The sequence below is a fragment of the Pieris rapae genome, chromosome 19 (genome assembly GCF_905147795.1).
Source record: "Pieris rapae chromosome 19, ilPieRapa1.1, whole genome shotgun sequence".
In the NCBI taxonomy this organism is placed as follows: Eukaryota; Metazoa; Arthropoda; class Insecta; order Lepidoptera; family Pieridae; genus Pieris; species Pieris rapae.
In genome coordinates this window covers 8,819,839-8,843,945 of record NC_059527.1, presented here as the reverse complement: position 1 = coordinate 8,843,945, position 24,107 = coordinate 8,819,839, and the positions used below count along the sequence as shown (strand labels likewise).

Below are 24,107 nucleotides of genomic sequence, written 5' to 3'. Positions count from 1 at the left end.
TAACAATAAATAAATCAAAAAATAAAAGAACAAACAAATGATTGTGATATGTGTCAGATTCATAGGTTACTCACAATTCGTATACATTTTAAATAATAAATATGGATTCCTGGTGTGTGATTAAAAAATCGGTAAATGCGTTTATTGGTCCGATAGATTGTAAACATTTCCATCCCGCGGCCATAGTAAATTGGGCCCGAAGACCACAGCTAAGTTGCTGCTTGTCATCTTATTTAGACAGCTACGATCTTGTACCTATAAATATTATCTCTAGTAGGACATAAAACTTAACAATTTGAATCTAGGATTTATTTAACTATGAGAATGTGTGTATATGTTCATGGCATTTCATAAGTAGATGTTCAGTGCTTTCCAAAACTTTTGCTGGAAGTATGTACGAAATTTGTCCATTTAATTTACTTTTTGAGGGATTCGTTATTTACTGATAAAATTTCTTCCAAATATTTAGAAGAAATCTTTGTATTGTAGGTAGTAAAAAAAACTTAATGTTTTGAAGCATATAAAAATAATACTAATTCTTTTGTGAAATCCTTCAGTGTATATATTTCAAATTATTTTAACTTTATTGAAAGGTGTATGTATTATATGTATAACAATCTAAAAATAATCAAAGAAATACAAACAATTATTTCATTTAGGTTTGAAGTGCCACAAGTATTAATCATCATTTTTTTAATATATAGCAAACAAATTTTATTATTTCAGAAATAAATAACATAAAAAACCATTATTTATATGACGTAGTTAGCAAATATGAAGGTTATTAAATATAAATTTTGGCTTTTTATGTTATTTATTTCTGAAATAATAAAATTTGTTTGCTATATATTAAAAAAATGATGATTAATACTTGTGGCACTTCAAACCTAAATGAAATAATTGTTTGTATTTCTTTGATTATTTTTAGATTGTTATACATATAATACATACACCTTTCAATAAAGTTAAAATAATTTGAAATATATACACTGAAGGATTTCACAAAAGAATTAGTATTATTTTTATATGCTTCAAAACATTAAGTTTTTTTTACTACCTACAATACAAAGATTTCTTCTAAATATTTGGAAGAAATTTTATCAGTAAATAACGAATCCCTCAAAAAGTAAATTAAATGGACAAATTTCGTACATACTTCCAGCAAAAGTTTTGGAAAGCACTGAACATCTACTTATGAAATGCCATGAACATATACACACATTCTCATAGTTAAATAAATCCTAGATTCAAATTGTTAAGTTTTATGTCCTACTAGAGATAATATTTATAGGTACAAGATCGTAGCTGTCTAAATAAGATGACAAGCAGCAACTTAGCTGTGGTCTTCGGGCCCAATTTACTATGGCCGCGGGATGGAAATGTTTACAATCTATCGGACCAATAAACGCATTTACCGATTTTTTAATCACACACCAGGAATCCATATTTATTATTTAAAATGTATACGAATTGTGAGTAACCTATGAATCTGACACATATCACAATCATTTGTTTGTTCTTTTATTTTTTGATTTATTTATTGTTACGTGACCTGGTAAACTACCGTTGTGTTCCATTGTTATTATCGGCCAGTTATGTGAAAAAATAAATAACTTTTAATAAAATTAATATGTGACGTTGAAAGACTAAAACAAATAACCCACTTATATTTAACGTCACTGTATCAAAATTAAACGTAACTCTTGTAATAATGCCAGTTTAATAGAACAGTTTATAAAACTAATATCTGTATTTACATTCGCGTATGTACCTTGTAGTTTGTGTAAGTTTTAATTTGGTGGATGACATTAAAACACTATAAGAACTAATTAAGTGTATAAAACTATATTATTCAACTCTAAGAGGAACTCCAGATTATGTGATTATTTTTGTGTTAAGAAATCGTCAACATTTGCGTCTTATTTATTACTAGTAGACTGTTTGTTCACCTATTGCTATTATTTTTCTGCTATTCACATTAAAGGTCTAAGAGGCTTATTCGAAACCAGTACCTATATAATTTAAACTCCAAAAAATTCAGATAAAATATTTTAGAATACGCACATGAGTTTTATCTACATACACTTTTCGATTTGTCTATGTTCTATGACATTTTAATTACTTATAGGATTTTGAGAGATCTATACAACACAACATAAATATATTTATGGTTAATAATTAATTACAGATTCCAATACTAGTATTATGGATTATTTAAGATTTATAATTGTATTATATATAAATGTATCATAATTTTAATAAATAAGTAGTGTAATCAAAGTTATGGTCTTAGGGTAATTAGGAATTCAATGTATCATAAAAATTATAACCTGACAAATGACTAGCTTTAAATTGTAAAATAAGTAATTGTAAAGTTCTGAAAAAATTATAGTTAGGATAAATATTTATTAATTTACAACATGTAAATTTTAAATCTTATTGTTGGTGTTAAAATAGGTAATAGTATTTAATTTTTTTTAGTTTCTTCTTATAATTGTATAACAATTTTGATTTTTTATTACTAAAAATACAAGTATTGTTATTGTTTTAGATCTTCATTAATCCTGTTAATATTTTTACTGTTTAACAAGACTTTATAGTTTATAATTAAATATCTAATTTACTTTCTCCTGCCCTATGTTATTATAATTTCTGTCTATTTTAATACATTTTATTAGTAAATGTTGCTTCTATTTAACCGCCAAACATAATGTTTAAAAGAAAAAATGCTATTTTTTGTCACTAAAGTTAGGATACATCACATTTTGTAAGTTTTTATTATGTATGACTGATTCATTATCTCAAAATGTATGGGATAATATAATAATATTTCAACTACAGAATCTCATTTTTGTTACATTCCGTTGCAACTTTTCTACTTTGTATTTTATGAAAAGAGAAAGTATTATGTGAATCTGTCATAATTAATGCAATCATAAAAGTATGTCTACTCATTTTAAGTCATGTTTTGATATAAAATAAGTTTCTCTGAATACTAAAATAATTGTTATTTCTTATCATAGTGTATTGTAATCAAAATGTTTTTATTTTTTCATACCAAACTTGTTAATAATACAACAGTCATATAACGTATGTACAATAAGTAATGTAATGATTTTATCCGTGTTTGTGTAATTTTTAAATATTGTAAGTTTGTCAAATCATGAATAAATATTGAACGTAAGCAGATCTATTTATTTCTAAATATACAAGTATCATAACAGTTATGGATTTAATGTCGCTTTTGCGAATTCGCTCTGATAAACTTCCGATAGTTTTCGAAGACAGTATTAAATTGCTAAGTAAGCACAACGTGATTCTCAAGGGTCCTTTCCGTTTTTGTTAAATACAAAGAGTAGAAGGTCAAACGCGTTGGAGTAAAAATGAATACATTAAACCTGCAAATGAGTCTCCATAAAATACATCCCAGCATCCAGTATAGCGTGTACCCCTCGAATCGCCTACCAATGCACGTACACTTACCCACATTTATTATATGCAATCTTGACCCTGACTCACAACCAGGATCTCATTGGGTAGCTATTCATATCAACCACGAAAAAGTTGGAGAATATTTTGATTCATTTGGACGTAAACCTATTAGAGTAATAGCGGATTTTTTAAGAAGAAATTGTCGGGTATGGAGCTATAATACAGCTAGCGTTCAGGACATCTATTCTGCCTTTTGTGGGGAGTATTGTGTAGTATATTTGTACTACAAGTTCTGGGGTTTCAGCTTGGAAGATTACCTCAGAAATTTTTCGTATGACTCACCAAGAAATGACATGACACTAGTAAAGTTGTATTGTAACATAATGCAAATAAACACATAAAACACGGAAATCATATTTTTAATGTTCAGTAAATCCTTTTCCCATCTGTCCTGGTGCATTTGCAGGTAAATGCGTATGCGTAATGGTAATTTGCTAATTATGGATACGAAACTGACTCGGTGATTAGTAAATGAGGATTTGGACGAGACGTTACATTCTTATTATGAGGTGATTAGTAAATCGATTAATTTGCAACGTATAGCAAAACCTAACTTCGAAACAGAGAGAAATATCGCTTCGGGAGTGAGTGCTATCGACTCAGCACGGTCTGTTTAGTGGGGAAAGAGACCAAACATTTTTTTTTTTTTTTTTTTTTTAGGCGGGGACTGCCGCTGAGCCAGAAACACACGGGGGGTTAGGTTGACTGAGGCAGCGAGTGAGGCAGTCCCCGGCACGGGGGGTTAGGTTGACTGAGGCAGCGAGTGAGGCAGAACCCGGCACGGGGGGTTAGGTTGACTGAGGCAGCGAGTGAGGCAGAACCCGTGAATCCCTACTACTTATGATTTTGGTCAATATAACCAGTATATTGTTCTAAATATTGAACAGAACCCATTCAAAAGTTTACTATAAGCTTACATTTTATAGATTTATAGAGCAGTATTAGCTTCAACGTGCGACTCTCATACCTGAGGTCGAAGGTTCGATCCTCGGCTGTGCACCAAAGGAATTTCTTTCTATGTGCGCATTTAACATTTGCTCGAACGGTGAAGGAAAACATCGTGAACAAACCGACATGTCTTAGACCCAAAAAAGTCGACAACGTGTGTCAGGCACTGGAGATTGATCACCTACTTCCCTATTAGATTAAAAATTTGATGATATTTATTTAAATCACTATAAAATTAAAATATGTTTATTAATATTATAAAATAAATAAAGCCTAAGTTACTGGGGGATAGGTACATCATTCTAATTCTGTAGGAATTTTTCATCGTTTTCATTTGTAACAAAATAAAAAAATAATCTTAAAAATATGAATGTAAATAAAAACATTTTTTTATTGAAATGAATTCTTCCTTGTATTAATTGGCTTTGACTTACGAGAAATACATTATCATATTTTGAAATTTATGTACATATGACGGTTCATAAACATTAGAGTTCAATTTGGAATTTTGGAATTGGAAACGTGTGCGATGTGCGGTGGAATATTTTTTTGATTATGTATACAATAAAACACATAAAATATTAAATAACAACTTATCATTCAAACACAAATTGCTTCTCAAGGGTTGTCCTTTGCGTTTTGTGCCATATTTCAATTATAGTCAAAATACTGGTATGGATACTTGTATATAAGAGATATAATAAGTTTAGTGACCTTAACCGATGGTGTGTATAACGGCACACTGACCGGTTCCTATCGTATTTATGCAGCTTGTTGTAATAAAGCCTTTTAAAACATGCGTCTTAAACGCCAACGTGAAAAATGGACACTTACTTTTGGCTTTTATTGAAGGAACCTAAGTCGAATTGGTTCGGAAATATTAAGTGTGGTACCTAAATGATTTTGTGTTAAAGACTTATCTAAGAATTATATTTAATGATAAATAGATTAAAATATTGTGAGAATATTTATTAAAAACAATAGAAAACTAAACTTACTCACATATAAATAAGATTAAAAAAAGATTTCCATCTAAATCATCAATAATTGTAATGTAGACAATTTAATGTCATAGGTAGCAAACAAATATACAAAACATATATATTTTATATCTATCGTGTCGATGACGTTCGTGAGTAGCAGCTTTATAAAGTTCTGGTTTTTAAGATAATGTTGAGATCTGCGTATGCCATAACCTTCAAAGCGAGAAAACAGTTCATTTTATGTTGTAAAATGCACCTTAACACCGGGAATCAAGACACAATTACGATTAATGACAATTCAAATTAATACTGGACCAGTACAGCTAAGGTCATGGTCTACCATGAACTTAAGTACGAAGCATGCTTCTTTTGTTGTCAGAGATTTGTCAAACGGTTTATGGTCTCTTGGCACCAATGCTGCATGAAAGCATTACCGCAAACAAAATCGCCACAAACTGTAAAAAAAAGACAGAACTTATTATATTAACTTGGGCTGAGGCTTTCTTCATACCAACTATATTTTATGTTAAAATGTATTAAAAAAAACAAACGATGTTTTCCTACATAATTATTTTCCACATTTTTTAAAATTAATTTCCGGCAGCAAACCCTCTGGCATTGAGAGTGTCGATGAGCGGCGGTATCACTTATCATCAGGTGAGCCTCCTGCCCGTTTGCCCCTGTTCTAATTAACGCTTATGAGCTTCAGATGAGATAGCTACGATCAGTACCACCACTACATAATAATGGATATATAATAATATTCTAATTCCTATATCGATATTTTTATAATATAGTAGAGCCCTAAATATCTTCCAGATAAAGAAACATTTCCAACCTTTCATGTGCTATACCTCACTATAGGCTATCTTAAATTATTATGCAACTGTGTTACATACGTAATGTTTAATAGTAAAAAATGTCCTCTTAAGTAACTTAAATAATAGGTATTAGGAAAAAATTCAGTATCCCCTAATAGTAATCCCAAATAAAGGGAAGGCTCCCTTAAAAATCAAATTGCCTCCCTGTGGGGCGTGGGCCACGTTGGGAAACGATGCTCTAAAGACAATCAATACGTATAGCAAATATAGGAATAAACTCTTTTGGGGTGGCTTACCTCAACAGCCAATACTGATGCTAAAACACCGCCAAAGACATCACTGTATTTCACCAAGAAGTCAGTGACAATATTTATACAGCCTCCGTAAGCATTACTGCTTACACACTGCTGGGATGCATCGTATGGACAGCATGAAGGCGGTAATGCTTGTAGTATACCAATGTATGAGTTAGGGCCGGTGGTACCACAACATAGGAACTGAAAGTTTATATGTGTAAAGATTGTTGAATGAAATTGCGAATAATTCACATTATAACATGTTTTTTTGCACGGTTTATGATGTAATAAAATAACAAATAGACAAAATTCGTAAGTCTACCACTGAAGTACAGAAGATGTTTAAAGTTTAAAAGTATAAACTTATTATAAAGTAAAAATTTTCACGTAGAAACTTACCGTATTTTCAATAGCGTGGATGGTATCTCTCCCTTCGATGTTATAGAATGCTTTTGTGATCCAATCATCGACCAGATCACCGATGTTATCCACATTCTTGAACATCAGCACTACTAAAAATATTTTGGCACCAGCCAACAGCAACAGACATAAGGCATACTGAAACAAAATTAAATTCGTTGGTGATGATTAGCTTCCCTCGCTTTTTATGATTGGTGATCGTTCTTCAATGAATTGTTTATATATACAATAGCGGCCACGCACGGCTGGACACTTTTTAGGAACATTTTAGCCCTTGCTACTCACGAATAATGTACCATTCTTACTGTATGAATAATTTTGAAATCGGGTTAAGTCAAGTCAAAGTCAAAATTTATTTATTCATATAGGTAACATAATGTACACTTATGAACGTCAAAATATTTTACATTTACTATTTAGTAGTATACATATTTAGTAGTTATTTAATTTATCCGTTACAAATATACGAAAGTATAATTCTTTCCTCTTTTATATTGCTTTAGTAACAGGGACTTTGCTCTGAATAAATCAATATAGCATATCTATAATTATATCTACATTATCTATACTGACCAATGCTTAGCTAAAAGCCGCCCTTTTTATCACGGAAAATTCCATAATATGATTACGAAAATCAATCAAGTCAAATAAGTTTAACAACTTGTTTAAAATTATATTTGAATACGTATTTTACAAAAAAAAATTGCCAATTTATGATGGCTCATGGCAATAGTGAAAAGTTAACGGTGATTAGCTTGTTTCGAGTTTCTATTATTCTATTATAACCAATCCTGCCGATATTAATAGTAGTTAGTATATATATGCCACAGCCAACTAGTGTATTTAGCCGTGTGGCGCTGTAGGAAAAGCGGCCTGAAAGATGTTCAGCCAGTTGATGGAGCAGTTACTCAAATGACTTCTATGATAAAAGATCTATTACGTTTCATTACTTGCCTAGCTGTTGACTATTCAATTAAAATTTAATATCACTTTCTAAACTCTTTACACTGTCAATATGGTGTTGGCAAACCACAACTTTGATGGTGTTTCCAAAGTTTCATGAATAACAACCAGTACATTGGAGGGGTGTAGTGACAATAATAATGTGAATGACTCAGAACACACACATACACAGACACACATACACAAACACACACATACACAAACACACACATACACAAACACACACATACACAAACACACACGCATACACCATGTGGTTTCCTTATAATTAATATAATTGTCTATTCTTTACATATTATCATTTTATCGATCCGAAGTGGTGGAGGCCTGATGACCTGTAACACAGGTGCACAACCTTTAACAGGCATCAGTCTCACTTAAGCAATAGCAGTGCTCCTAAGAAGAATGACAATTATTGTATATGTTTTTGTGAGAAATAAAATAAATATATTAAAAAATAAATATATTATATTATTATTATTAATGACTCAAGCAATTTAATTTTAAAAGAAATATTTTCTATGTCATAATATGTTTCATCTTTTTATGTCTGCCAAATAATGACTTTATTGTACGAATGGCTTAAGCATTTGCCAGTCAGTGTCTTAAAGGTTGTAACAAATGCTACGCCTGAATATCTTTCAGGCCGTTAGTTGATTAAGCTAGTTGGCTACGACATATAAATTTCAAGTCAACAATAATGGATTTTTATCAGAACCTGAAATAGTCCTAGATTACGCTATTTTATTTCCGTATAACTAATGACACTCACAGTTATGAGAAGACATCTATTCTCCTTCATAGACCCACAGCATCCGAAGAACGCTACCAAGAATACGATAGCTCCCAAGACGATGATCGATATAGCAATCGCATTTAGAGGTGTTGTAGCGACCCCGGATAAATCTGATGTGTTCACTAGAGCAGCTATACCTAGCCCAAATAGGGTTAAGCCTGCTAGCTGTAAAAATATTTTTTTTTATGTTACTGAATGAAGTAGATAACCATTTTCAATGAACAATGAATATAGCCTTTATAAATTATCTATGAAACAGACTCAGAAGTTTGTTCCACATAATACAGAATATTTGCCATGAAGAGACCTATAAAAAGGCAGGCTGTGTTAACTATGTTCATTTAGATTTTTTTAAGTTGTATCTTACTGGTCTTTAAACGCGTTTAGAAGTTAAACCATTACTATGATTATACATATTTTGATCGGAACTTACTGTAAATATAAAATTGGCGATTAAAAGTACGTATTTTACAATGAAACACATGTTTTTCGTGTTTTTTTTGTTTCTAACTGAACTGAATTTTTCATACAAAAATAGATATACGGTTACTTATCGATTTACTATCAGAAAAACTGATACGAGCGTTGATAAGATTATGTTCGTAGTATTGGTACTGGCAGGAAACGTCGAGGAAAACAAAATGTATTCCGAAAATTGCTAAAATCGTATAACTTTAAATAATCTTGTCTAATCTATTTATTTAATTTAATAGACTTCCTGGAACCTCGTTATATAATGACTTAACAAAATATTAAATTAAAATTAAAAAATAATACTATTTAAACTAACAAAACTTAATTAAACTTAAAAAACCCTTTACACAAATATAAATAATATTAAAAGTAAACAATATTCTTCTCCTATACAGCCATATAGAAAGTCTAAGATTTGTCGTTTAAAACAAGTTTCTTCATCCTTTACCAGATTTAATACAAAATACCATCCTTATCATCAAGACGTCCGTCGTTCTACAACTGAGCGTTTTTAAGGCAATTTTTGCCACGCACCACGACTATGAGAAACCAGCTGCCCACTAAATTTCCGAAACAATTCGACTTAAAAGGTCCTTCAAGAAAAAAGCGTACCAAGTATCCGTATTCTTAAAAGGCCGGCAAGGCACTTGCGAACCTTTTGGCCATGTCAAAAGGGTACTTAACATCAGATAACCTCCGCCCGTTTGCCTGTTACTAGTTACATAGAACCTCTTATGCATTGATGTTTCGATTGGCTTAGTAATAATGTACCATGTGTACTAAGACACACAATATAATAACAATAATATATTATCATTGATAAGTATATATTTTTTTAAGAAATCCTTGTCGTCCGATAAATTGTGGTGGACATTAAAGATATCTAGTTTGTTGGAAACATACTAAAGTACTGTCTTTTTTCAAAATAAAATTAATAAAATATTTAAATAGTACCTAAATTTTACGCGATTATGATTTCTTAACATTAAGACGTATTTTATAATAAATTTTCCAAAGAAGGCTTCATAAGTAACGACTGTATTAACTCGGGATACAACCAGTATCTAAAAGAGCTACACGCTTTTATTAAATTTACTTTATAAATAATTGAATTATAAAATATCTGAGATTTTGAAAAATATTTTGTAAAAACAACCCCTTTACCGTAGAAGCGAGTACAAGTTTATTGGTGCACTGAGATTCGTACGCACTATTAAGCCACAAAGCATACACAGCTTATTTTTACGCTACATAAGATGGTACATCGCCATTGGTCATATCGCCCGTCACAAACCAGATAACCTGGACAAGCTTTGCGTCATCAAGATCCACCTTGACTTGTTCGTCAACCGACTTCAAAGTCAAAAGGCCGCGGGCTAGACTAACCCGCAGGTGTTACCAAGTCACGATTCTCACGGGTCTACCAATAACAGCTGCGAATAAACATATACAGATATAGACCAAACAAAATGTAAAGATATTACTAGCAGGGCAGCTGGAACCTTACAGTGACCCGATCTTCAGCCATGAAGAATGCGACTGAGAGACGATAAAATGATTATGTACTAGTAAATAGGCCACATTTTCCACACCTAGCTATTCCTTTGTTATAACAAGTATAATATATAATAGTGAAGTACATTTTGACAGTAATTACAAGACCGATGACGCATCGTTATCACAAACAATTCTATATATTTAAGTATATGACCAATATGATTAATTCAGAACCAGTGATATCACCTATTATTGTAATCTATAAGTTAATATATATGAGCGATTATTGGATTGCCTTTTCATTGGGATAAGAAAATAGCTGAGAAAATAGATAAGAATATATCTATAGAATCTGTGAAGCATCTATTTCTATTCAAGTGTAATGAGAACAGGTCTGAAACGATTTCAGACAATACGGGCCGGGAAAATATCACGCCTTGCTTTTACTTCACTGTAAATGTAGTTAGTAACTTGGATACATTGTCACTACAAGTTAACACATTGAATGCTTAAACAATGTATACAAAGTAATAGCCGGAAACCAAAACTTTTTATGGCGAAAAATAGGCAGTTGGCCCGCAGACGGTGAGGAAATTACTTAATATTTTCTTGCTCATGGAAATTCCCCACGGTTTTATTTTAGTCTAGTCTATGCATATATGTTTATAATTCCCACGACTGTATCTATTTTATTATTTTTTGGTTTTTAGTACATTTATCTTAAACATTGCAATGTATGTTTAACATAACACCGTTTAACTTAAAAAGTTTTTTTACCTATTTTTTTCTAGTTTTTAGTTTTTATTTCGCATTCTGTTTAATTAATTTAGTGCTTCATTATTGCAAGGTTTCTTGCCCGTTATTTATAGTATATTGTATTCTGCTTGTTGAGCCCTTTCATTTGATACCCATATTGATGGGATTGATAAAACCTACGTTATCCGCCATTTTGTAGCGGCTGCCATCTTGGATTTCAATTTTTTTATAGTATATTGTATTTTGCTTGTTGAGCCCTTTCATTTGATACCCATATTGATGGGATTAATTAAACATAAATTATCCGCCATTTTGTAGCGGCGGCCATCTTGAATTTATAATGATAATGAATAAACATAATTGTATTGCCACCAGAATCCAAAGTGTATACAAAATTTCAGATTAATCGGTTGACAAGAAGAGTGTGAAATTTGAATTACTAAATTTGACCCAAGAAAAAAGAATAAAACAAACGGGGTGAGCTAAATAAAACCGTTTAATAAAAAGAAATATTTTTTGGATCCGAGTGGTCGGCATACAGCACATTGGGTGCCCACTACTCGGATCTGAGAGGATCTAAGGATGGCAATGGTTTAACAAATATACGGGACGCTCGCACGGATCCGATTAGACGACATCGCTACTATGACCCCGCTCTACTCGTATCCGAGAAAAAAGCACTTAATGTGTTAAGTCAAGTAAGTCGGGGGCATAATTAAAATAAACTTAACTATGTATTTTCTTACTATTTAGGATTTCATTTAGGTAAAATATACATTAATACAACTTTTTTGCAAATACAGAAATGTGTTATTGTTTGCCATTACGAAAGAAGAATTACAGTTTTACACATTAGGCCTCCTCTGCATACTTCATGTTAAAGCACTTTCTGACATACATTTTTTTTAAGTAGTAACATATGTCTTCGATCAAGATCAAAACCTGATTATGCATCTCCTCATTCCCCTCAAGATCGGAATATCTTTAACTGACCTGAATTCGATTTAAAATGATGCGTACTTTTGTCAACAGATGGCACCACATGTTGTTTGCATTCATCAAAATTAATGTATTTGTATATTGTTATTCTATAACTTATGGGTTATTTTATTACTTATTCTTTTTCGGAGCGGAGAAGAATCCACAGAAAAGAGAAAACTAACATCGGTGCAGAAGATCTATCAGTAACGAATTTGTTTTATAAATTATATGAGTTGTAAACTTCTGTTTATTGTAAAGAAATAAATATTTTAAGTACACATAGTGATAACTTTTTATTTATGTTTACAATTTTTGCTTAAAATAGTGTTCGCTGTTAACCAGTCTTTGGAGCAATGCAACAGGAAAGTGATAATGCCAAAACAATCGCAAGTAACTGAAAATAAAGAGAATATTAATTATTATGTGTATATATGTGTCAGATAATTGATTATTATTGTTGTCGTCGGAATTAAACCTAGTGTACATAAAATACATTTATATTAAATCAAAGGATAAGGCCGTATTATCGCGGCAGCTTTGAGATAGAGATATTTCATAGTTTTAATGAACTGAAAATATTAGTCACAGTTATATTTTGTAATTCAGGCGCGTTTCAATTTGTGTTGCGGTGTTAATGATTTAGAACTAAGATTTCAACAAATGCGTAAAATATTTTTATACTATACAAATTCTGTAGTAGACGGAAAACTTAGTTTTTAATTTCTACTGTTTGTTTACAGCTAATGAATTTGTACCATAATAATAATATACTTTTATATTAGATACTTTTACACTAAACACATATATATTTTGATTATTTCATTATTTTCAGGTATCTGTGCGCCATTTCTGGCAAAGGCCTCCTCCAAATCACCACCTACTGTTTCCCTTAATTGTCTTCCTCTTTTTTGTTTATTGCGCCTTTGGCACAAGTTAAGTACATTCTTGCTACACTTTTCTATTTCTCTTGTCATATGCCCCGCCCATTTCTACTTAAGTTAATTTATTTCCATTCTAACATCGGCTACCTTAGTTGTTCTTTATGTTCTATATTCTTTTCTTCCCTATAAGTTTGCGATATGTATGTTTATTTATTGTTTTTTTATGTATTTATTTATGTAATTTTGATGTTTTGCGGATCTATGAAATGACTACAGTATATATTATTATTATTATATTTATTTTTCTTAATAAAAATATACTTAAAATAACAAACCTCAATAGCTATAACAACGATGAATCCCAATCCCAGATAATGTACGACCATTTCCAAGAATTCCATCATAACGGTACTACATCCGCGGTGAGCGTCATCAGGCGAGCACGACAGTGCCTTTGAGCCGATCTGGTCCACTATCACGGGATTGTACAGATCTGGCATGATGGTGGCATTGACGCAGCATGAGGGCGGTAGTTGGTCATACACTCCGATGTAAGAATCTGGGCCGTTTGGCCCACAGCATTTCAACTAGAGTTTGAAAACGTCAACATTGTAGTGTAGGACTAGGAATTAATTTTTCACCATACCTCCTGCCTCCTACCTCATTTTATTATCTTTATTACTCAAGATGGAACATGGTGTAATAGTTGCAGCTCCTTACAAACTTTATGTAAAATAAAAACTTGGCGATTAAAAAGAGTGGCGGAGAGTTTATTGCCAGTTATCCTCTTCCGTCCTACGCCCTTGATTTGAGAACTGGCAGTAAATGTAAAGTTAGAAGCATTTAATGAATATTTCTTTTTTTGACGTTCATAAGTGTACATTATGTTACCAACATGAATGAATGATTTTTGAATTTGAATTTGATTTATATTTGTTTGTGTTATGAGTCTTTGAGATAAACATAGATATCTCATACTTTTTATAAATTGAAAATTTCTGAATAAACGTACGTAAGTTACTATGACAGTGTATATAATACAAGTTCAGCGTACTTTGTTGAGATTGTGTGCGGTTTTTGTGGTTTCGAACTTAATTCCTTTGAACAAATAAATTGTTGCGTTTGTTTATTAACTAGAAATGTTCTTAAGGACTCATTTGTATTAAAAACTTATGACCTTTTTACTATAATATTTACATAGACAATTGTTTTGAATACTTGTGGGAATTCAAAGTAAACTATATAATGGTCACTTACGGTCGACTCTAAGACATGAAATGTTTCTCGCTGACTGGTGTCGTTAAAGGTTTTCTCTAGCGAATGAATAATCTTATCCTCGGAGATAACATCTTCACTTTGGATTATTACCACTGTATACACCTGTAGAGCTGCAAGTACCACCACAATACCAGAATACTGAAATAGGTTTAAAAAATTGTATTTATAATGTCGTTTTTACACAGACGTTTCATTCGCTCTCATAATCATCTTGGTTAGGAAACTATGTTCGCTTTCAACTCCAAAAAATGTTCCAATCATTTTAAAACATATCATAGATTATAAATAGAATTTACTGACATACTACATATTATATTATACTTTGTTTCACGGGAGTAATAAGCTTTCGTAATCTCTCTCTCTCCCTTTTCTTCGACAAAAACGCTGCACAACTTCGTGACGATCTTTATACCCTTAAGAAGTTTCACTTCAAAATTATATATATTTTTATATGTAATGAATGTACTCAGTATCCTAGTAGCTGGGGCTATCGATATTACTTACTATATATAGTAGCACTTTCTTCTCGGCACAGGCTCCGCACCAGCCCATGGCACTGATGAATGCAATGACACATCCTAAAACTATGACAAGTATAATTCCTAGATCATAGTCCTGTACGTCCAGGGGTGAATTGGTCCTCAGCTGGTAGAGGAAGATGCCTCCAGCGATTGCGATGGCTGCACCTATGAACTGTATACAGCATGATTATTTATGAATCAATAGACAACTTCATCTTTACATATTTAGGAATAAATACAATTAATATACTATTTTGGGTCTCAGGCGTGGCGGTTACCTTGTGATGTTTTCACCTTACGATTTAGTCTAAGTTTGAATGAATTGAATTAATCCATTGGTTTTGAACTCGATTCTAAGCTTAAAAAAAGATTTAATATCGATGTTGAAAATTTAATTCGTTCCGTAAAGTAATACATATACTTCGATTTTAATCTTGCTATTTAGGGGCTATCAGTATGAGGTTTAATAATGAAGGTATACTTAAGATAGCATAATCATTTTCTAAAAAAAATATATATGTAAGTCTTAAAATTACTTAAATAATTACATGACGAATTTATCATCAATGGCATAGGTTACAAATTTAATACTCAAAACTACTGACAACACTCAGTTTTTATTTTATTTTTTAAATAATTTTTACTATAGGATTTTGCTGTAACCCCAAATGACGGAAATACTCATTTCTGTGACCTTTTCATTTGTCAAAGCCAAATCTGTATCAACTGTGGGAATTTGTCCTTACGTACCCGAAATATTTATTGTTTAACATATAAATTAATCTGGAAAACCGAGCAAGCGTTATTACAAATTTAAAATTATTTTTTATCGTGCTTAGGCTGGCAGTCGTGAGTTCGAATCACACTAACGAATTTTAGAAAATGCACAATTAAGACTTGATTTTAGAAACACATGGTCATGATGACGAACTATTGACTTTTGAGTATTAAAAAAAAATTAATAAGCATAAATATGCAGCCAACGCCTTTAAATGCTTCAATTACATAATGTATTTTTATTAACATTTATACCAACGCAAATCTCCAGGAAAAATTAATGTGGGAAGATCTCAAAACCGATGTGCTGACGACATCGTTAAGGTTTTTGGGTATTTACTTGGAGGAAGCAAAAAACATATCCAAATAGAAAGATCAAGAGGAGGGCTTTACCCAAACGGGGTCCATATTATAGAACACGAAGTTATGAATAGGTACGTAGACTAAATATAATGACAAAACTAAAACCCATTTTATTTTTACTTTCTATAGTATAAGAATAGTGGCTTTATAGTTATAACAATGCACTCTAACAAATAAGAAGAATCATCAAAACTTACAAAAAATATCAGATTTATGCTGACTAAAAAGTACCGGACAACACATTTTCCCAAACATAGACACATTTTGATCGATTAAACTGTAATGACACACTAAGAAGATTAAGTAGTGTAAATTCCCGTTAACATCGAGATTCTTATCACCAGGGGTAAGTACCACTTGAAATATAAATTACAGCAATCCTCTCTTCACAAGCGATCAATAAGATAATGAATCAGTTAGTGACGTCATTATCGTAGTCACTGTTTAAAGGTACCATAATATAATTTTTAAATTCAGAACGGCAAGTACCTTAAGTGATATACTGTGGTAAGTGGACAATATTTAATTAAGGAGCTATATCATTGGGATCGGGTGTTACTATAGGTATATTGCAAGGCTCCATACTTGGTCCCTTCCTCGTTTATATAAATGACCCACCATTTCTTGTATAGAAACTTCACGAGAGTACAGTACTACTGTTAGCTGATGACACTTCGCTTTTATTTAAAGTGAAACAACGAAATCCATCACTTGATAGTGTAAACAGTGCCATATCCAGTGTAGTTAACTGGTTTAATACAAATAATGTTAGGCTAAACGAATAAAATACAAAATGTATTAAATTTGTAACTACAAACTAAAAAGTAGTAATTCGCAAATAATATAATATAATGAAATATGAGGAAATATACTTTGTTGGTAATGCGATGTTTTTGGGAATTACTTAAGATAGTAAACTCCAGTGGGGGCTACACATAGAAGGTCTTTTGAGTAGACTACGGATGCGAATACAAAGCTCATTTATTTCAGCTATTTTCATAGAATCATGCCATATGGTGGTTTTTTGTGGGGTAATGCATCTGAATGACATTAAATGGATATTGCCAGTGCAAAAGCGGGCTATAAGAGCGATCTGTGGGTTGTCCCCATAGAAGTCAGTCCGAAGGAAGTTTAAGGAATTACATATTTTGACTTTGGCAAGTCAATACATTTATGAGAATATTTTGTATGTGCGGAAAAATATAGATAAGCATAGAGAGCTTCCATAATAATGGTACTCGTATTATAGAAAAGATTAGCATACCAACGCTGGCTGCATAAAACGAGTAATTCTTTCCAAGTAAATTGTATACGTTTTTTCAACAAAATCCCTAGTGTTGTAAAGAAATTTAAACCGTACATTAAAGTAAAACAGCTTGCTAAGGCCTATTATAGTATATATATTTCTTATGTAGCCAAGTTCACATTTCAAGGATCGTCATGCTCGCTTAAATATCATTACCTGTGGCGGCGTCCATGCGTCGGGTTGTCTCTCTCCCTAAAATACGGCGAGGGGTCCGATGGGTGGCCATGCGTCATACTCGTGAACGGGTGCTACTTGTGGTGATTGGTCGTACCTGAATTCGTGTATGCGGTGATGTTAGTTATTTCGACTATGTGTTTGCGTATTGTTCCCACGAGAATGTAAGCGCGTGCTCCTATTTCACCATGCCTCCTGCTGATTGAGGATGTTTGACAATCTGGGACAAATCTTTGTTTTTAATTCAAATGATTATTAATTTATTACTTAAAATATCATGTGGAACATGGTGTAATGGGTGCAGCTCCTTACAAAATTTGTGTAAAACAAAACAAAAACTACAAAAGAGTGGCGGAGAGTTTATTGCCAGTTCGTCTCTTACGTTCTACGCCCTTGATTTGAGAACTGGCTAAATTTAAAATCAGAAGCATTTAATGTATATTTCGTTTTCATAAGTGTACATTGTTTAACCTATATGAATAAATGATTTTGACTTAGAAAACTCTCCTTTTTGAAGTCAAGATCACTACCACAGTTAGAAGTTACAGAGTACTAAGACAGCCCTCGATACTGTATGAATGAAATAGTTTCAAAAATTGCTCGGATGTAAGTCATGTCTTGTGTTAATTATTTGCTTTTATTATTATTATAATCTGTATTAAGAATTATTTGTTTACAGTGTTTATTCGCAGATGCTTATGGGCCCATGTGACTTTTCAATACAAAGAGAGAGTGTGCTGCGATATTGCGGCCTACGCGATTGTGAGGAAGTTGTATGTACCTGATCAGCTTTGCACCTTCTTAACATCTTACGTCATTTTCACACATGTAATAACAAATAATAAAAATTTGTTTATTTTTAACTGTTTTCAACACGCCTGAGTGCAAGATTGAGTGTGTGGGTGCAAATGTGTGAGTGAGTGAGTTACTCACTGTCTGAATGAAGTGTGTAACAACATATGAGTTCTTAGAAGCATCTCCAACACTGCGTTAGGTGTAATAACCCAGTCCTTTAATCGTTTTTTTTTAGATTGTAGATGGTGAGCGGCTCTGCTTGCATATGGCGTTTCAGTCCGTACGGTCTGACCGACGACAGCACCTCTATTTCTTTTTAGGAACAGCCTACTATCATACGGCAGCGCTCTGTGTTGCTTTTTAAATTACTGTTAGGACATACAGCTTCCTAAAGGAAAGCAATTGGCTGATATGATTAAGCTCTTCCTAAAGTAAATACCCTATAACAGAGCCCTATGTTTTCGCTCTAATTAAAAAAAAATGTTTTACTGGCCGCTCCCCATGCATGAAACGTGTAAGAGAGAGAGAGAGAAAGAGCCCAACAATATTTGTCTTTGATCTCACATACTATTTTCCACGATATGTATATCTTTTCTAAAACATATTTTCATAAATTTCTAATTGTCTTCCTAGTAAAATGTTTGATGTTTGAAAGCAAAAAAAATATAAACTTACCATTTCCCAGCTGTTGTACGTATTTCTTGTAGGTAGTTTTTTATCTAAACCAGAATGGATTTCTTGATTTAAGTATGAAAATACAATTAAGAAAGTAAAAGAGTTTTGGTATAAATATATTCAAAAGTAATAATTGTAGTACATAATATATTTTTACAGTACATTTACTAGCTATTTAACAGTCTAAAAATATAAAAATACACTAATCATTTTGGAAATAAATAATTGACTATTTGGGCAATTTTTATTGAAGTAATTATTGTTCAATTTTTATCATAAGGCGCTATAATTTTTATGGAATATTCTTGGACAGAGAATAGACATCACAATTGCGATAATTAGTAATATATCAAGTTTATCTTAAATTAAGTTTATTGTTGAAAATATGTTTTTCATACGAAAGTTACTATCTCGTTTGACATTTCTCCTTACACTTAACACTTTAATAACATAGAAATTGTAAAATATTGAATTTTTTTATATATATTTTTATTACAACAATCTTCTTTTATTGCTTTATTAATAACACTTATAGTTTCATTTAATATAAGCAAAAATTATAATCCTATATTAAAAATAATACTGTGGTTTCAGTGTATACATTTTTGGTTTGCCTCTAAAAGTGGAACGATTACATGCGTTAAAAAGTTAAATATATTTGTTATCCATGTGCACACCAGAAACCACATTTAAATCCTAAACACAAACTAAAAAAAAGATACGGTTTTGTGACAGATAATAATTTTTAGCAAGAAATAAAATTATTAAATTCCTTTTTAATGTTTAATCCTATTCACCATAAGCATATCAAGTAAAAAATCTCTATTTCAATAGATATAATATAATTGCACCCTTTGCCTGGCACTAAATCGAATTTACAGAGTGCTTGCTGAAAAAATTAAGATATTGCTTCCTTAACATACAATGATTGTACATTTAGACTAAGTTATAATCAATAACTTAGTAGTGGGCCCTCCTACTTTGGTTGCGGGCGTGGTTAGCTAAGCACAAACCAAAAACAATTGCCACCAACTGAAACAAATAGGGAGAATATATATTAAGTTTAAGTATCTTCTTTGTACATAGTTTCATGAGGGTTAGCAGTCATGAATCAGTTATTGTTTTACCGAAAACACAATCATATCTATTAATTAAGCATTTTTATGAATATACGCAATAAGAAATACATTAATTAATATATGTATGTTATAGAAGAGAAACTTATTTCTAAAGTCACCAACAACAAGTCCACTTACCTCAATTGCGGCAACGGCGATGGCTAATGCACCAATAGCTACTCCGAATGTCTCGAAGAAGTCCTCGACAACATTTGAGCAGCCGGTATAAGAGTTTAATAGGGTGCAGGGGGATGATGCACAACAGGTCTCTGGAAGCTTCAGGGCGCCATAGGACAGAGGACCAGTAGGACCGCAGCATTTGAACTGAAAAGAATGAAAATTTATTCATATTATTATTCTCAGGATGATGGTTGAAAGTATTCTTCAATGTAACTAAGAGAGCTATTTTTAATGTTTCATTTGGTTTGCCTTTATAAATTTAAACCAGTATATCGTATTTCTTGCTTTGATTTGACGATTCAGTAGTTTTCTGAAGATAAATCTTAAAGTACTATATTTATATTTGTTTTACATTTAAGCGAAAACTTTTCAGTTGGACATTAGTAACTTTGTAAGTACCGTTTTCTCAATTTCGTGAAAACCAGTTTGGTCTCTGGTGAAGGCCTCGTTGAGCCAACGTGGTATCTGCTTAATGTAGCCGTCCAAGTTAACGAAGATCAGAACAGCCAGGGTCACTTTCACAAGCATCAAAATCAGCATGAATATAGAGTACTGAAAATAAGTTATAAAGAGGTACATTAACATTTCTTACCGGCATGAAAGCCTCTATCACAGGCGGTGCTTAAAGTATTGTACACTTGTATTAATTAAATAATTAATAGTAATTGTAAACAGGCCCAAACTGAACAAAGGTATCTTTGAGGAAAGATATTTGAATATTGGGTAAATATACTTTAAGTATATAGTTACAGATAAAAAATATTATTATAATTTATATATATTGTGTTTGTTGATTTCAGGGTCTTTCGTTATGAAGTTTTTTCTTTATATTTCAATATATCAGTTTCATTACTTTTTTTGTTCACATTTCATTCAGCAAATATAGTTTTTCTTTATTTTAAATTACTTTTGGTCTTTTATTTTAAATTACTCAAAAAACTACTTACAGTGATAAGCATGCAGTTGTTCTCTCTGACCGCACCGCAGCATCCGAAGAAAGCAATTAAAAATACTACGCTACCAACTACGATCGCCGCAATTGGTGCGACGTGGAAATTGCTGGATTCCACCGCATTGATTATTTCTTTTATTTGAAGTTCAACAGCCACACCCAAGCCGATCAAGGCCAGACCGGCCAGCTGAAAACATGATTTTGCAATTAAATTCCACACTCCAACGATTTTTTATTCGAGTTTTATCATGATTGTGATTTTTTTGAAGTGAAACTTCTTTAGGCGCTTATTTTATGGAACGTCACGAAGATGTGCAGCGTTTTTGTCGAAGAAAAGGGAGAGAGCGATTAAGAGAGAGTGAAAGGGGGAGATCGAGAAAAAACACACAGTTGATGTATTCGTTTAGTATTTACATTTTAGAACTTTAGATGGCAATTCTGTCGCATAACGTCATGTGCAGTAAACGCAGATTTTTTAATTATTTTTATTATTATTATTAGCACGTACCTGTAGTGTGTAAACAGTGTGAAATATATATATAATATATGATATAGAAATACATGGTACATGATCATCTATTGGGGCTTTTATCTTAGTAATAATTAATTTACCAAGAAGTTTAACTTCTGACATGTGTTGTTTGTACGCATACATTTTTTTTTTAATTTACTGACTAGTTAGTTCAAGTGAATTCGAGTATGTGCGTGTTGAGAGTGTAAGAGTGTGCTCTATTTTACTATGATTACTGCTGATAGAGGACAAATCTTTGATTTCAATTTTTTTAATTATTGATGACTTAAAGATGTCATGTGGAACATGGTTCTATTGTATTACACTTTGTAAAAAAAAATTAGTGATTAAAATTATTGGCGGAGAGTTTATTGTCAGTTCTTCTCATCCGTTTTACGCTCTTGATTTGAAAAGTAGCAGTAAATATAAAATTAGAAGCATTTAATATGTATTGCTTTGTCGTTCATAAGTGTTCCCTAAATAAATAAATGATTCTGATAAGCGTAAACTTATGTATTGTATTGTAAAATTTTCATGTGGCAATACCGACGCCAATCTCAAGACGAGATTGTTAAGGGACAAACGAAGTCGCGCCATGAACAGAACATGGGATTAAATAGATATAAAAAGATAGATAAAAATTCATAACATTAAAGGGATCTCAAATACAGTTAAAAAAAGTTCATATGCAATATGAATTACCCATCTTCGAATAAAATATTTAACATATTTATCTATTTAGGGTAAATGTGAATATTTAGTATTATTTCGTATTTGATTGGTCAGTATATATATATGAACATAATCAACGCCCTAAAAGCCATATCTGATATCTTATCTGTTATCAATTCCGAAGAAACTAAGGACATGAGTACGTAGTTAAGTATTTTTTTAATATACGCTATTTTCATTTATAAGTAATGGAATTTTCTTTTCTAATACAAAAACCATAACACATAAATATTTAATAGAATAACAATAATTGCTAGTTCCTGCTTATACGAGAAACTCCTGAAATATGTGTTGTATTAATAAAATTAAAAACTTTAGTTGCAATTAACAATATAGGTAAATAATTTATTATTCTTATAGCCAGAGTTAAACTACTGTATTACGAGAGAAGACATAGTCCAATTCATCTATATTATGCGCTCGTGTTCCCTTGTATAACAGAACACAATATATCCGACTACCTGTTATATAGTTATAAACTATTTACATACTCTTTGGTAATATACTAACTATACACCCAGTAGGGTTGCCAACAAAAAACCTTCACATATTACTTAAAACTAAATGGTCTATGTACAAGACGATTACGCAGGAAAACAATTAAATTCAATTTGTTGAAATGCTTTTGTTAAAACAGTGTAATGAATAATGTAGATTTAAGATTATCTGTATATACACAGCATTAACACTGTTAACAGGATCTCTGCGCCTACACACATCACACTGATAAGATTCTTAATCATTATAACCTATATGAAAAAAATAACTTACCGCGAAAAATAGATTCGCAAAAAACAAAATATATTTAACGAGGAATTCGCCGCAACCCATTTTTATTTCTTGTTATTCAAATTAATTTAAATAGGACTGTTCACGTCGAAGTATGAATATTGACTGAATAAAAAATAATGGCGGTGATATGATTTTATCAGTAGGTAAACGGTTTGTACTTAGAGTCATTGGTTTATGCGTCACTCCACTGACTAATATTTTGTTGAATTTTGTATTTCGGTTTCGTGTAAATACACTCATTTACTTTTAATAGGCACACTGATGGATGCAATTTTAACATAACGTGACATTCTTCTTGTCAGATGTTTAATTTGGCATAATAAAAACTCTTTATCGTTATAGACATTTAAATAATTTCTGTCCGAATGGTTTGAAGTGTTTTTAGTGGTACAAAGGAGGAGGAGGCAGACGGGCAGGAGCGTCACCTGACGTTAAATGACACCGCCGCCCATGGACACTTGCACTGCCAGAGCCCTTGCAAGCGCCCTGCCTCCCTTTTATAAATGGGTACGCTATATTCTATTTAAAAAAAAAATTGCTCCTCCTATACAAAACTGCAATTTCATATGTACTAATCAGGCTTTTCAAGTTGTTGCATGCAGTCCTATTACCTAACGGGGCATAG

At 31.9% G+C, this 24,107-nt stretch overlaps 2 protein-coding genes, 1 long non-coding RNA gene and 1 other non-coding gene across 4 annotated transcripts; 1 reads left to right on the top strand and 3 right to left on the bottom strand.

The window, feature by feature from the left end:
- Positions 1-4,672: 4,672 nt before the first annotated feature.
- Positions 4,673-9,275, bottom strand: LOC110991914 (leukocyte surface antigen CD53). The gene is made up of 5 exons (XM_022257502.2): positions 9,153-9,275; positions 8,696-8,884; positions 6,940-7,098; positions 6,541-6,741; positions 4,673-5,878 (listed from the first exon to the last, which is right to left on the bottom strand). Exons 1-5 carry the CDS (start codon positions 9,201-9,203, stop codon positions 5,819-5,821), a joined length of 660 nt encoding a protein of 219 aa, XP_022113194.1. The 5' UTR covers positions 9,204-9,275; the 3' UTR covers positions 4,673-5,818.
- Positions 9,276-10,963: 1,688 nt separating this feature from the next.
- Positions 10,964-12,619, top strand: LOC123690009. Its single transcript, XR_006750856.1, has 3 exons — positions 10,964-11,275; positions 11,848-12,144; positions 12,479-12,619. It is a non-coding gene; the product is annotated as an uncharacterized LOC123690009 (long non-coding RNA).
- Positions 12,620-14,591: 1,972 nt separating this feature from the next.
- On the bottom strand, positions 14,592-16,565 carry LOC110991922. Its single transcript, XR_006750851.1, has 3 exons — positions 16,445-16,565; positions 15,091-15,279; positions 14,592-14,724 (listed from the first exon to the last, which is right to left on the bottom strand). It is a non-coding gene; the product is annotated as an uncharacterized LOC110991922 (transcript).
- Positions 16,566-19,966: 3,401 nt separating this feature from the next.
- Positions 19,967-23,576, bottom strand: LOC110991915 (tetraspanin-18). The gene is made up of 5 exons (XM_022257503.2): positions 23,462-23,576; positions 21,443-21,634; positions 20,895-21,047; positions 20,454-20,639; positions 19,967-20,229 (listed from the first exon to the last, which is right to left on the bottom strand). Exons 1-5 carry the CDS (start codon positions 23,519-23,521, stop codon positions 20,158-20,160), a joined length of 663 nt encoding a protein of 220 aa, XP_022113195.2. The 5' UTR covers positions 23,522-23,576; the 3' UTR covers positions 19,967-20,157.
- Between the last annotated feature and the right edge of the window lie 531 nt (positions 23,577-24,107).

What these genes read in the sequence shown, in the direction of transcription:
- LOC110991914 (XM_022257502.2), bottom strand. Translation starts at nt 9,203, where the DNA reads ATGTGTTTCATTGTAAAATACGTACTTTTAATCGCCAATTTTATATTT. An exon ending in TCGCCAATTTTATATTTACA is followed by an intron (nt 8,885 to 9,152) that starts GTAAGTTCCGAT and finishes ATATTTTTACAG; the next exon opens with CTAGCAGGCTTAACCCTATT. An exon ending in TCCACGCTATTGAAAATACG is followed by an intron (nt 6,742 to 6,939) that starts GTAAGTTTCTAC and finishes ATAAACTTTCAG; the next exon opens with TTCCTATGTTGTGGTACCAC.
- LOC110991915 (XM_022257503.2), bottom strand. Translation starts at nt 23,521, where the DNA reads ATGGGTTGCGGCGAATTCCTCGTTAAATATATTTTGTTTTTTGCGAAT. An exon ending in TTGCGAATCTATTTTTCGCG is followed by an intron (nt 21,635 to 23,461) that starts GTAAGTTATTTT and finishes TCATGTTTTCAG; the next exon opens with CTGGCCGGTCTGGCCTTGAT. An exon ending in TTCACGAAATTGAGAAAACG is followed by an intron (nt 20,640 to 20,894) that starts GTACTTACAAAG and finishes CATTCTTTTCAG; the next exon opens with TTCAAATGCTGCGGTCCTAC.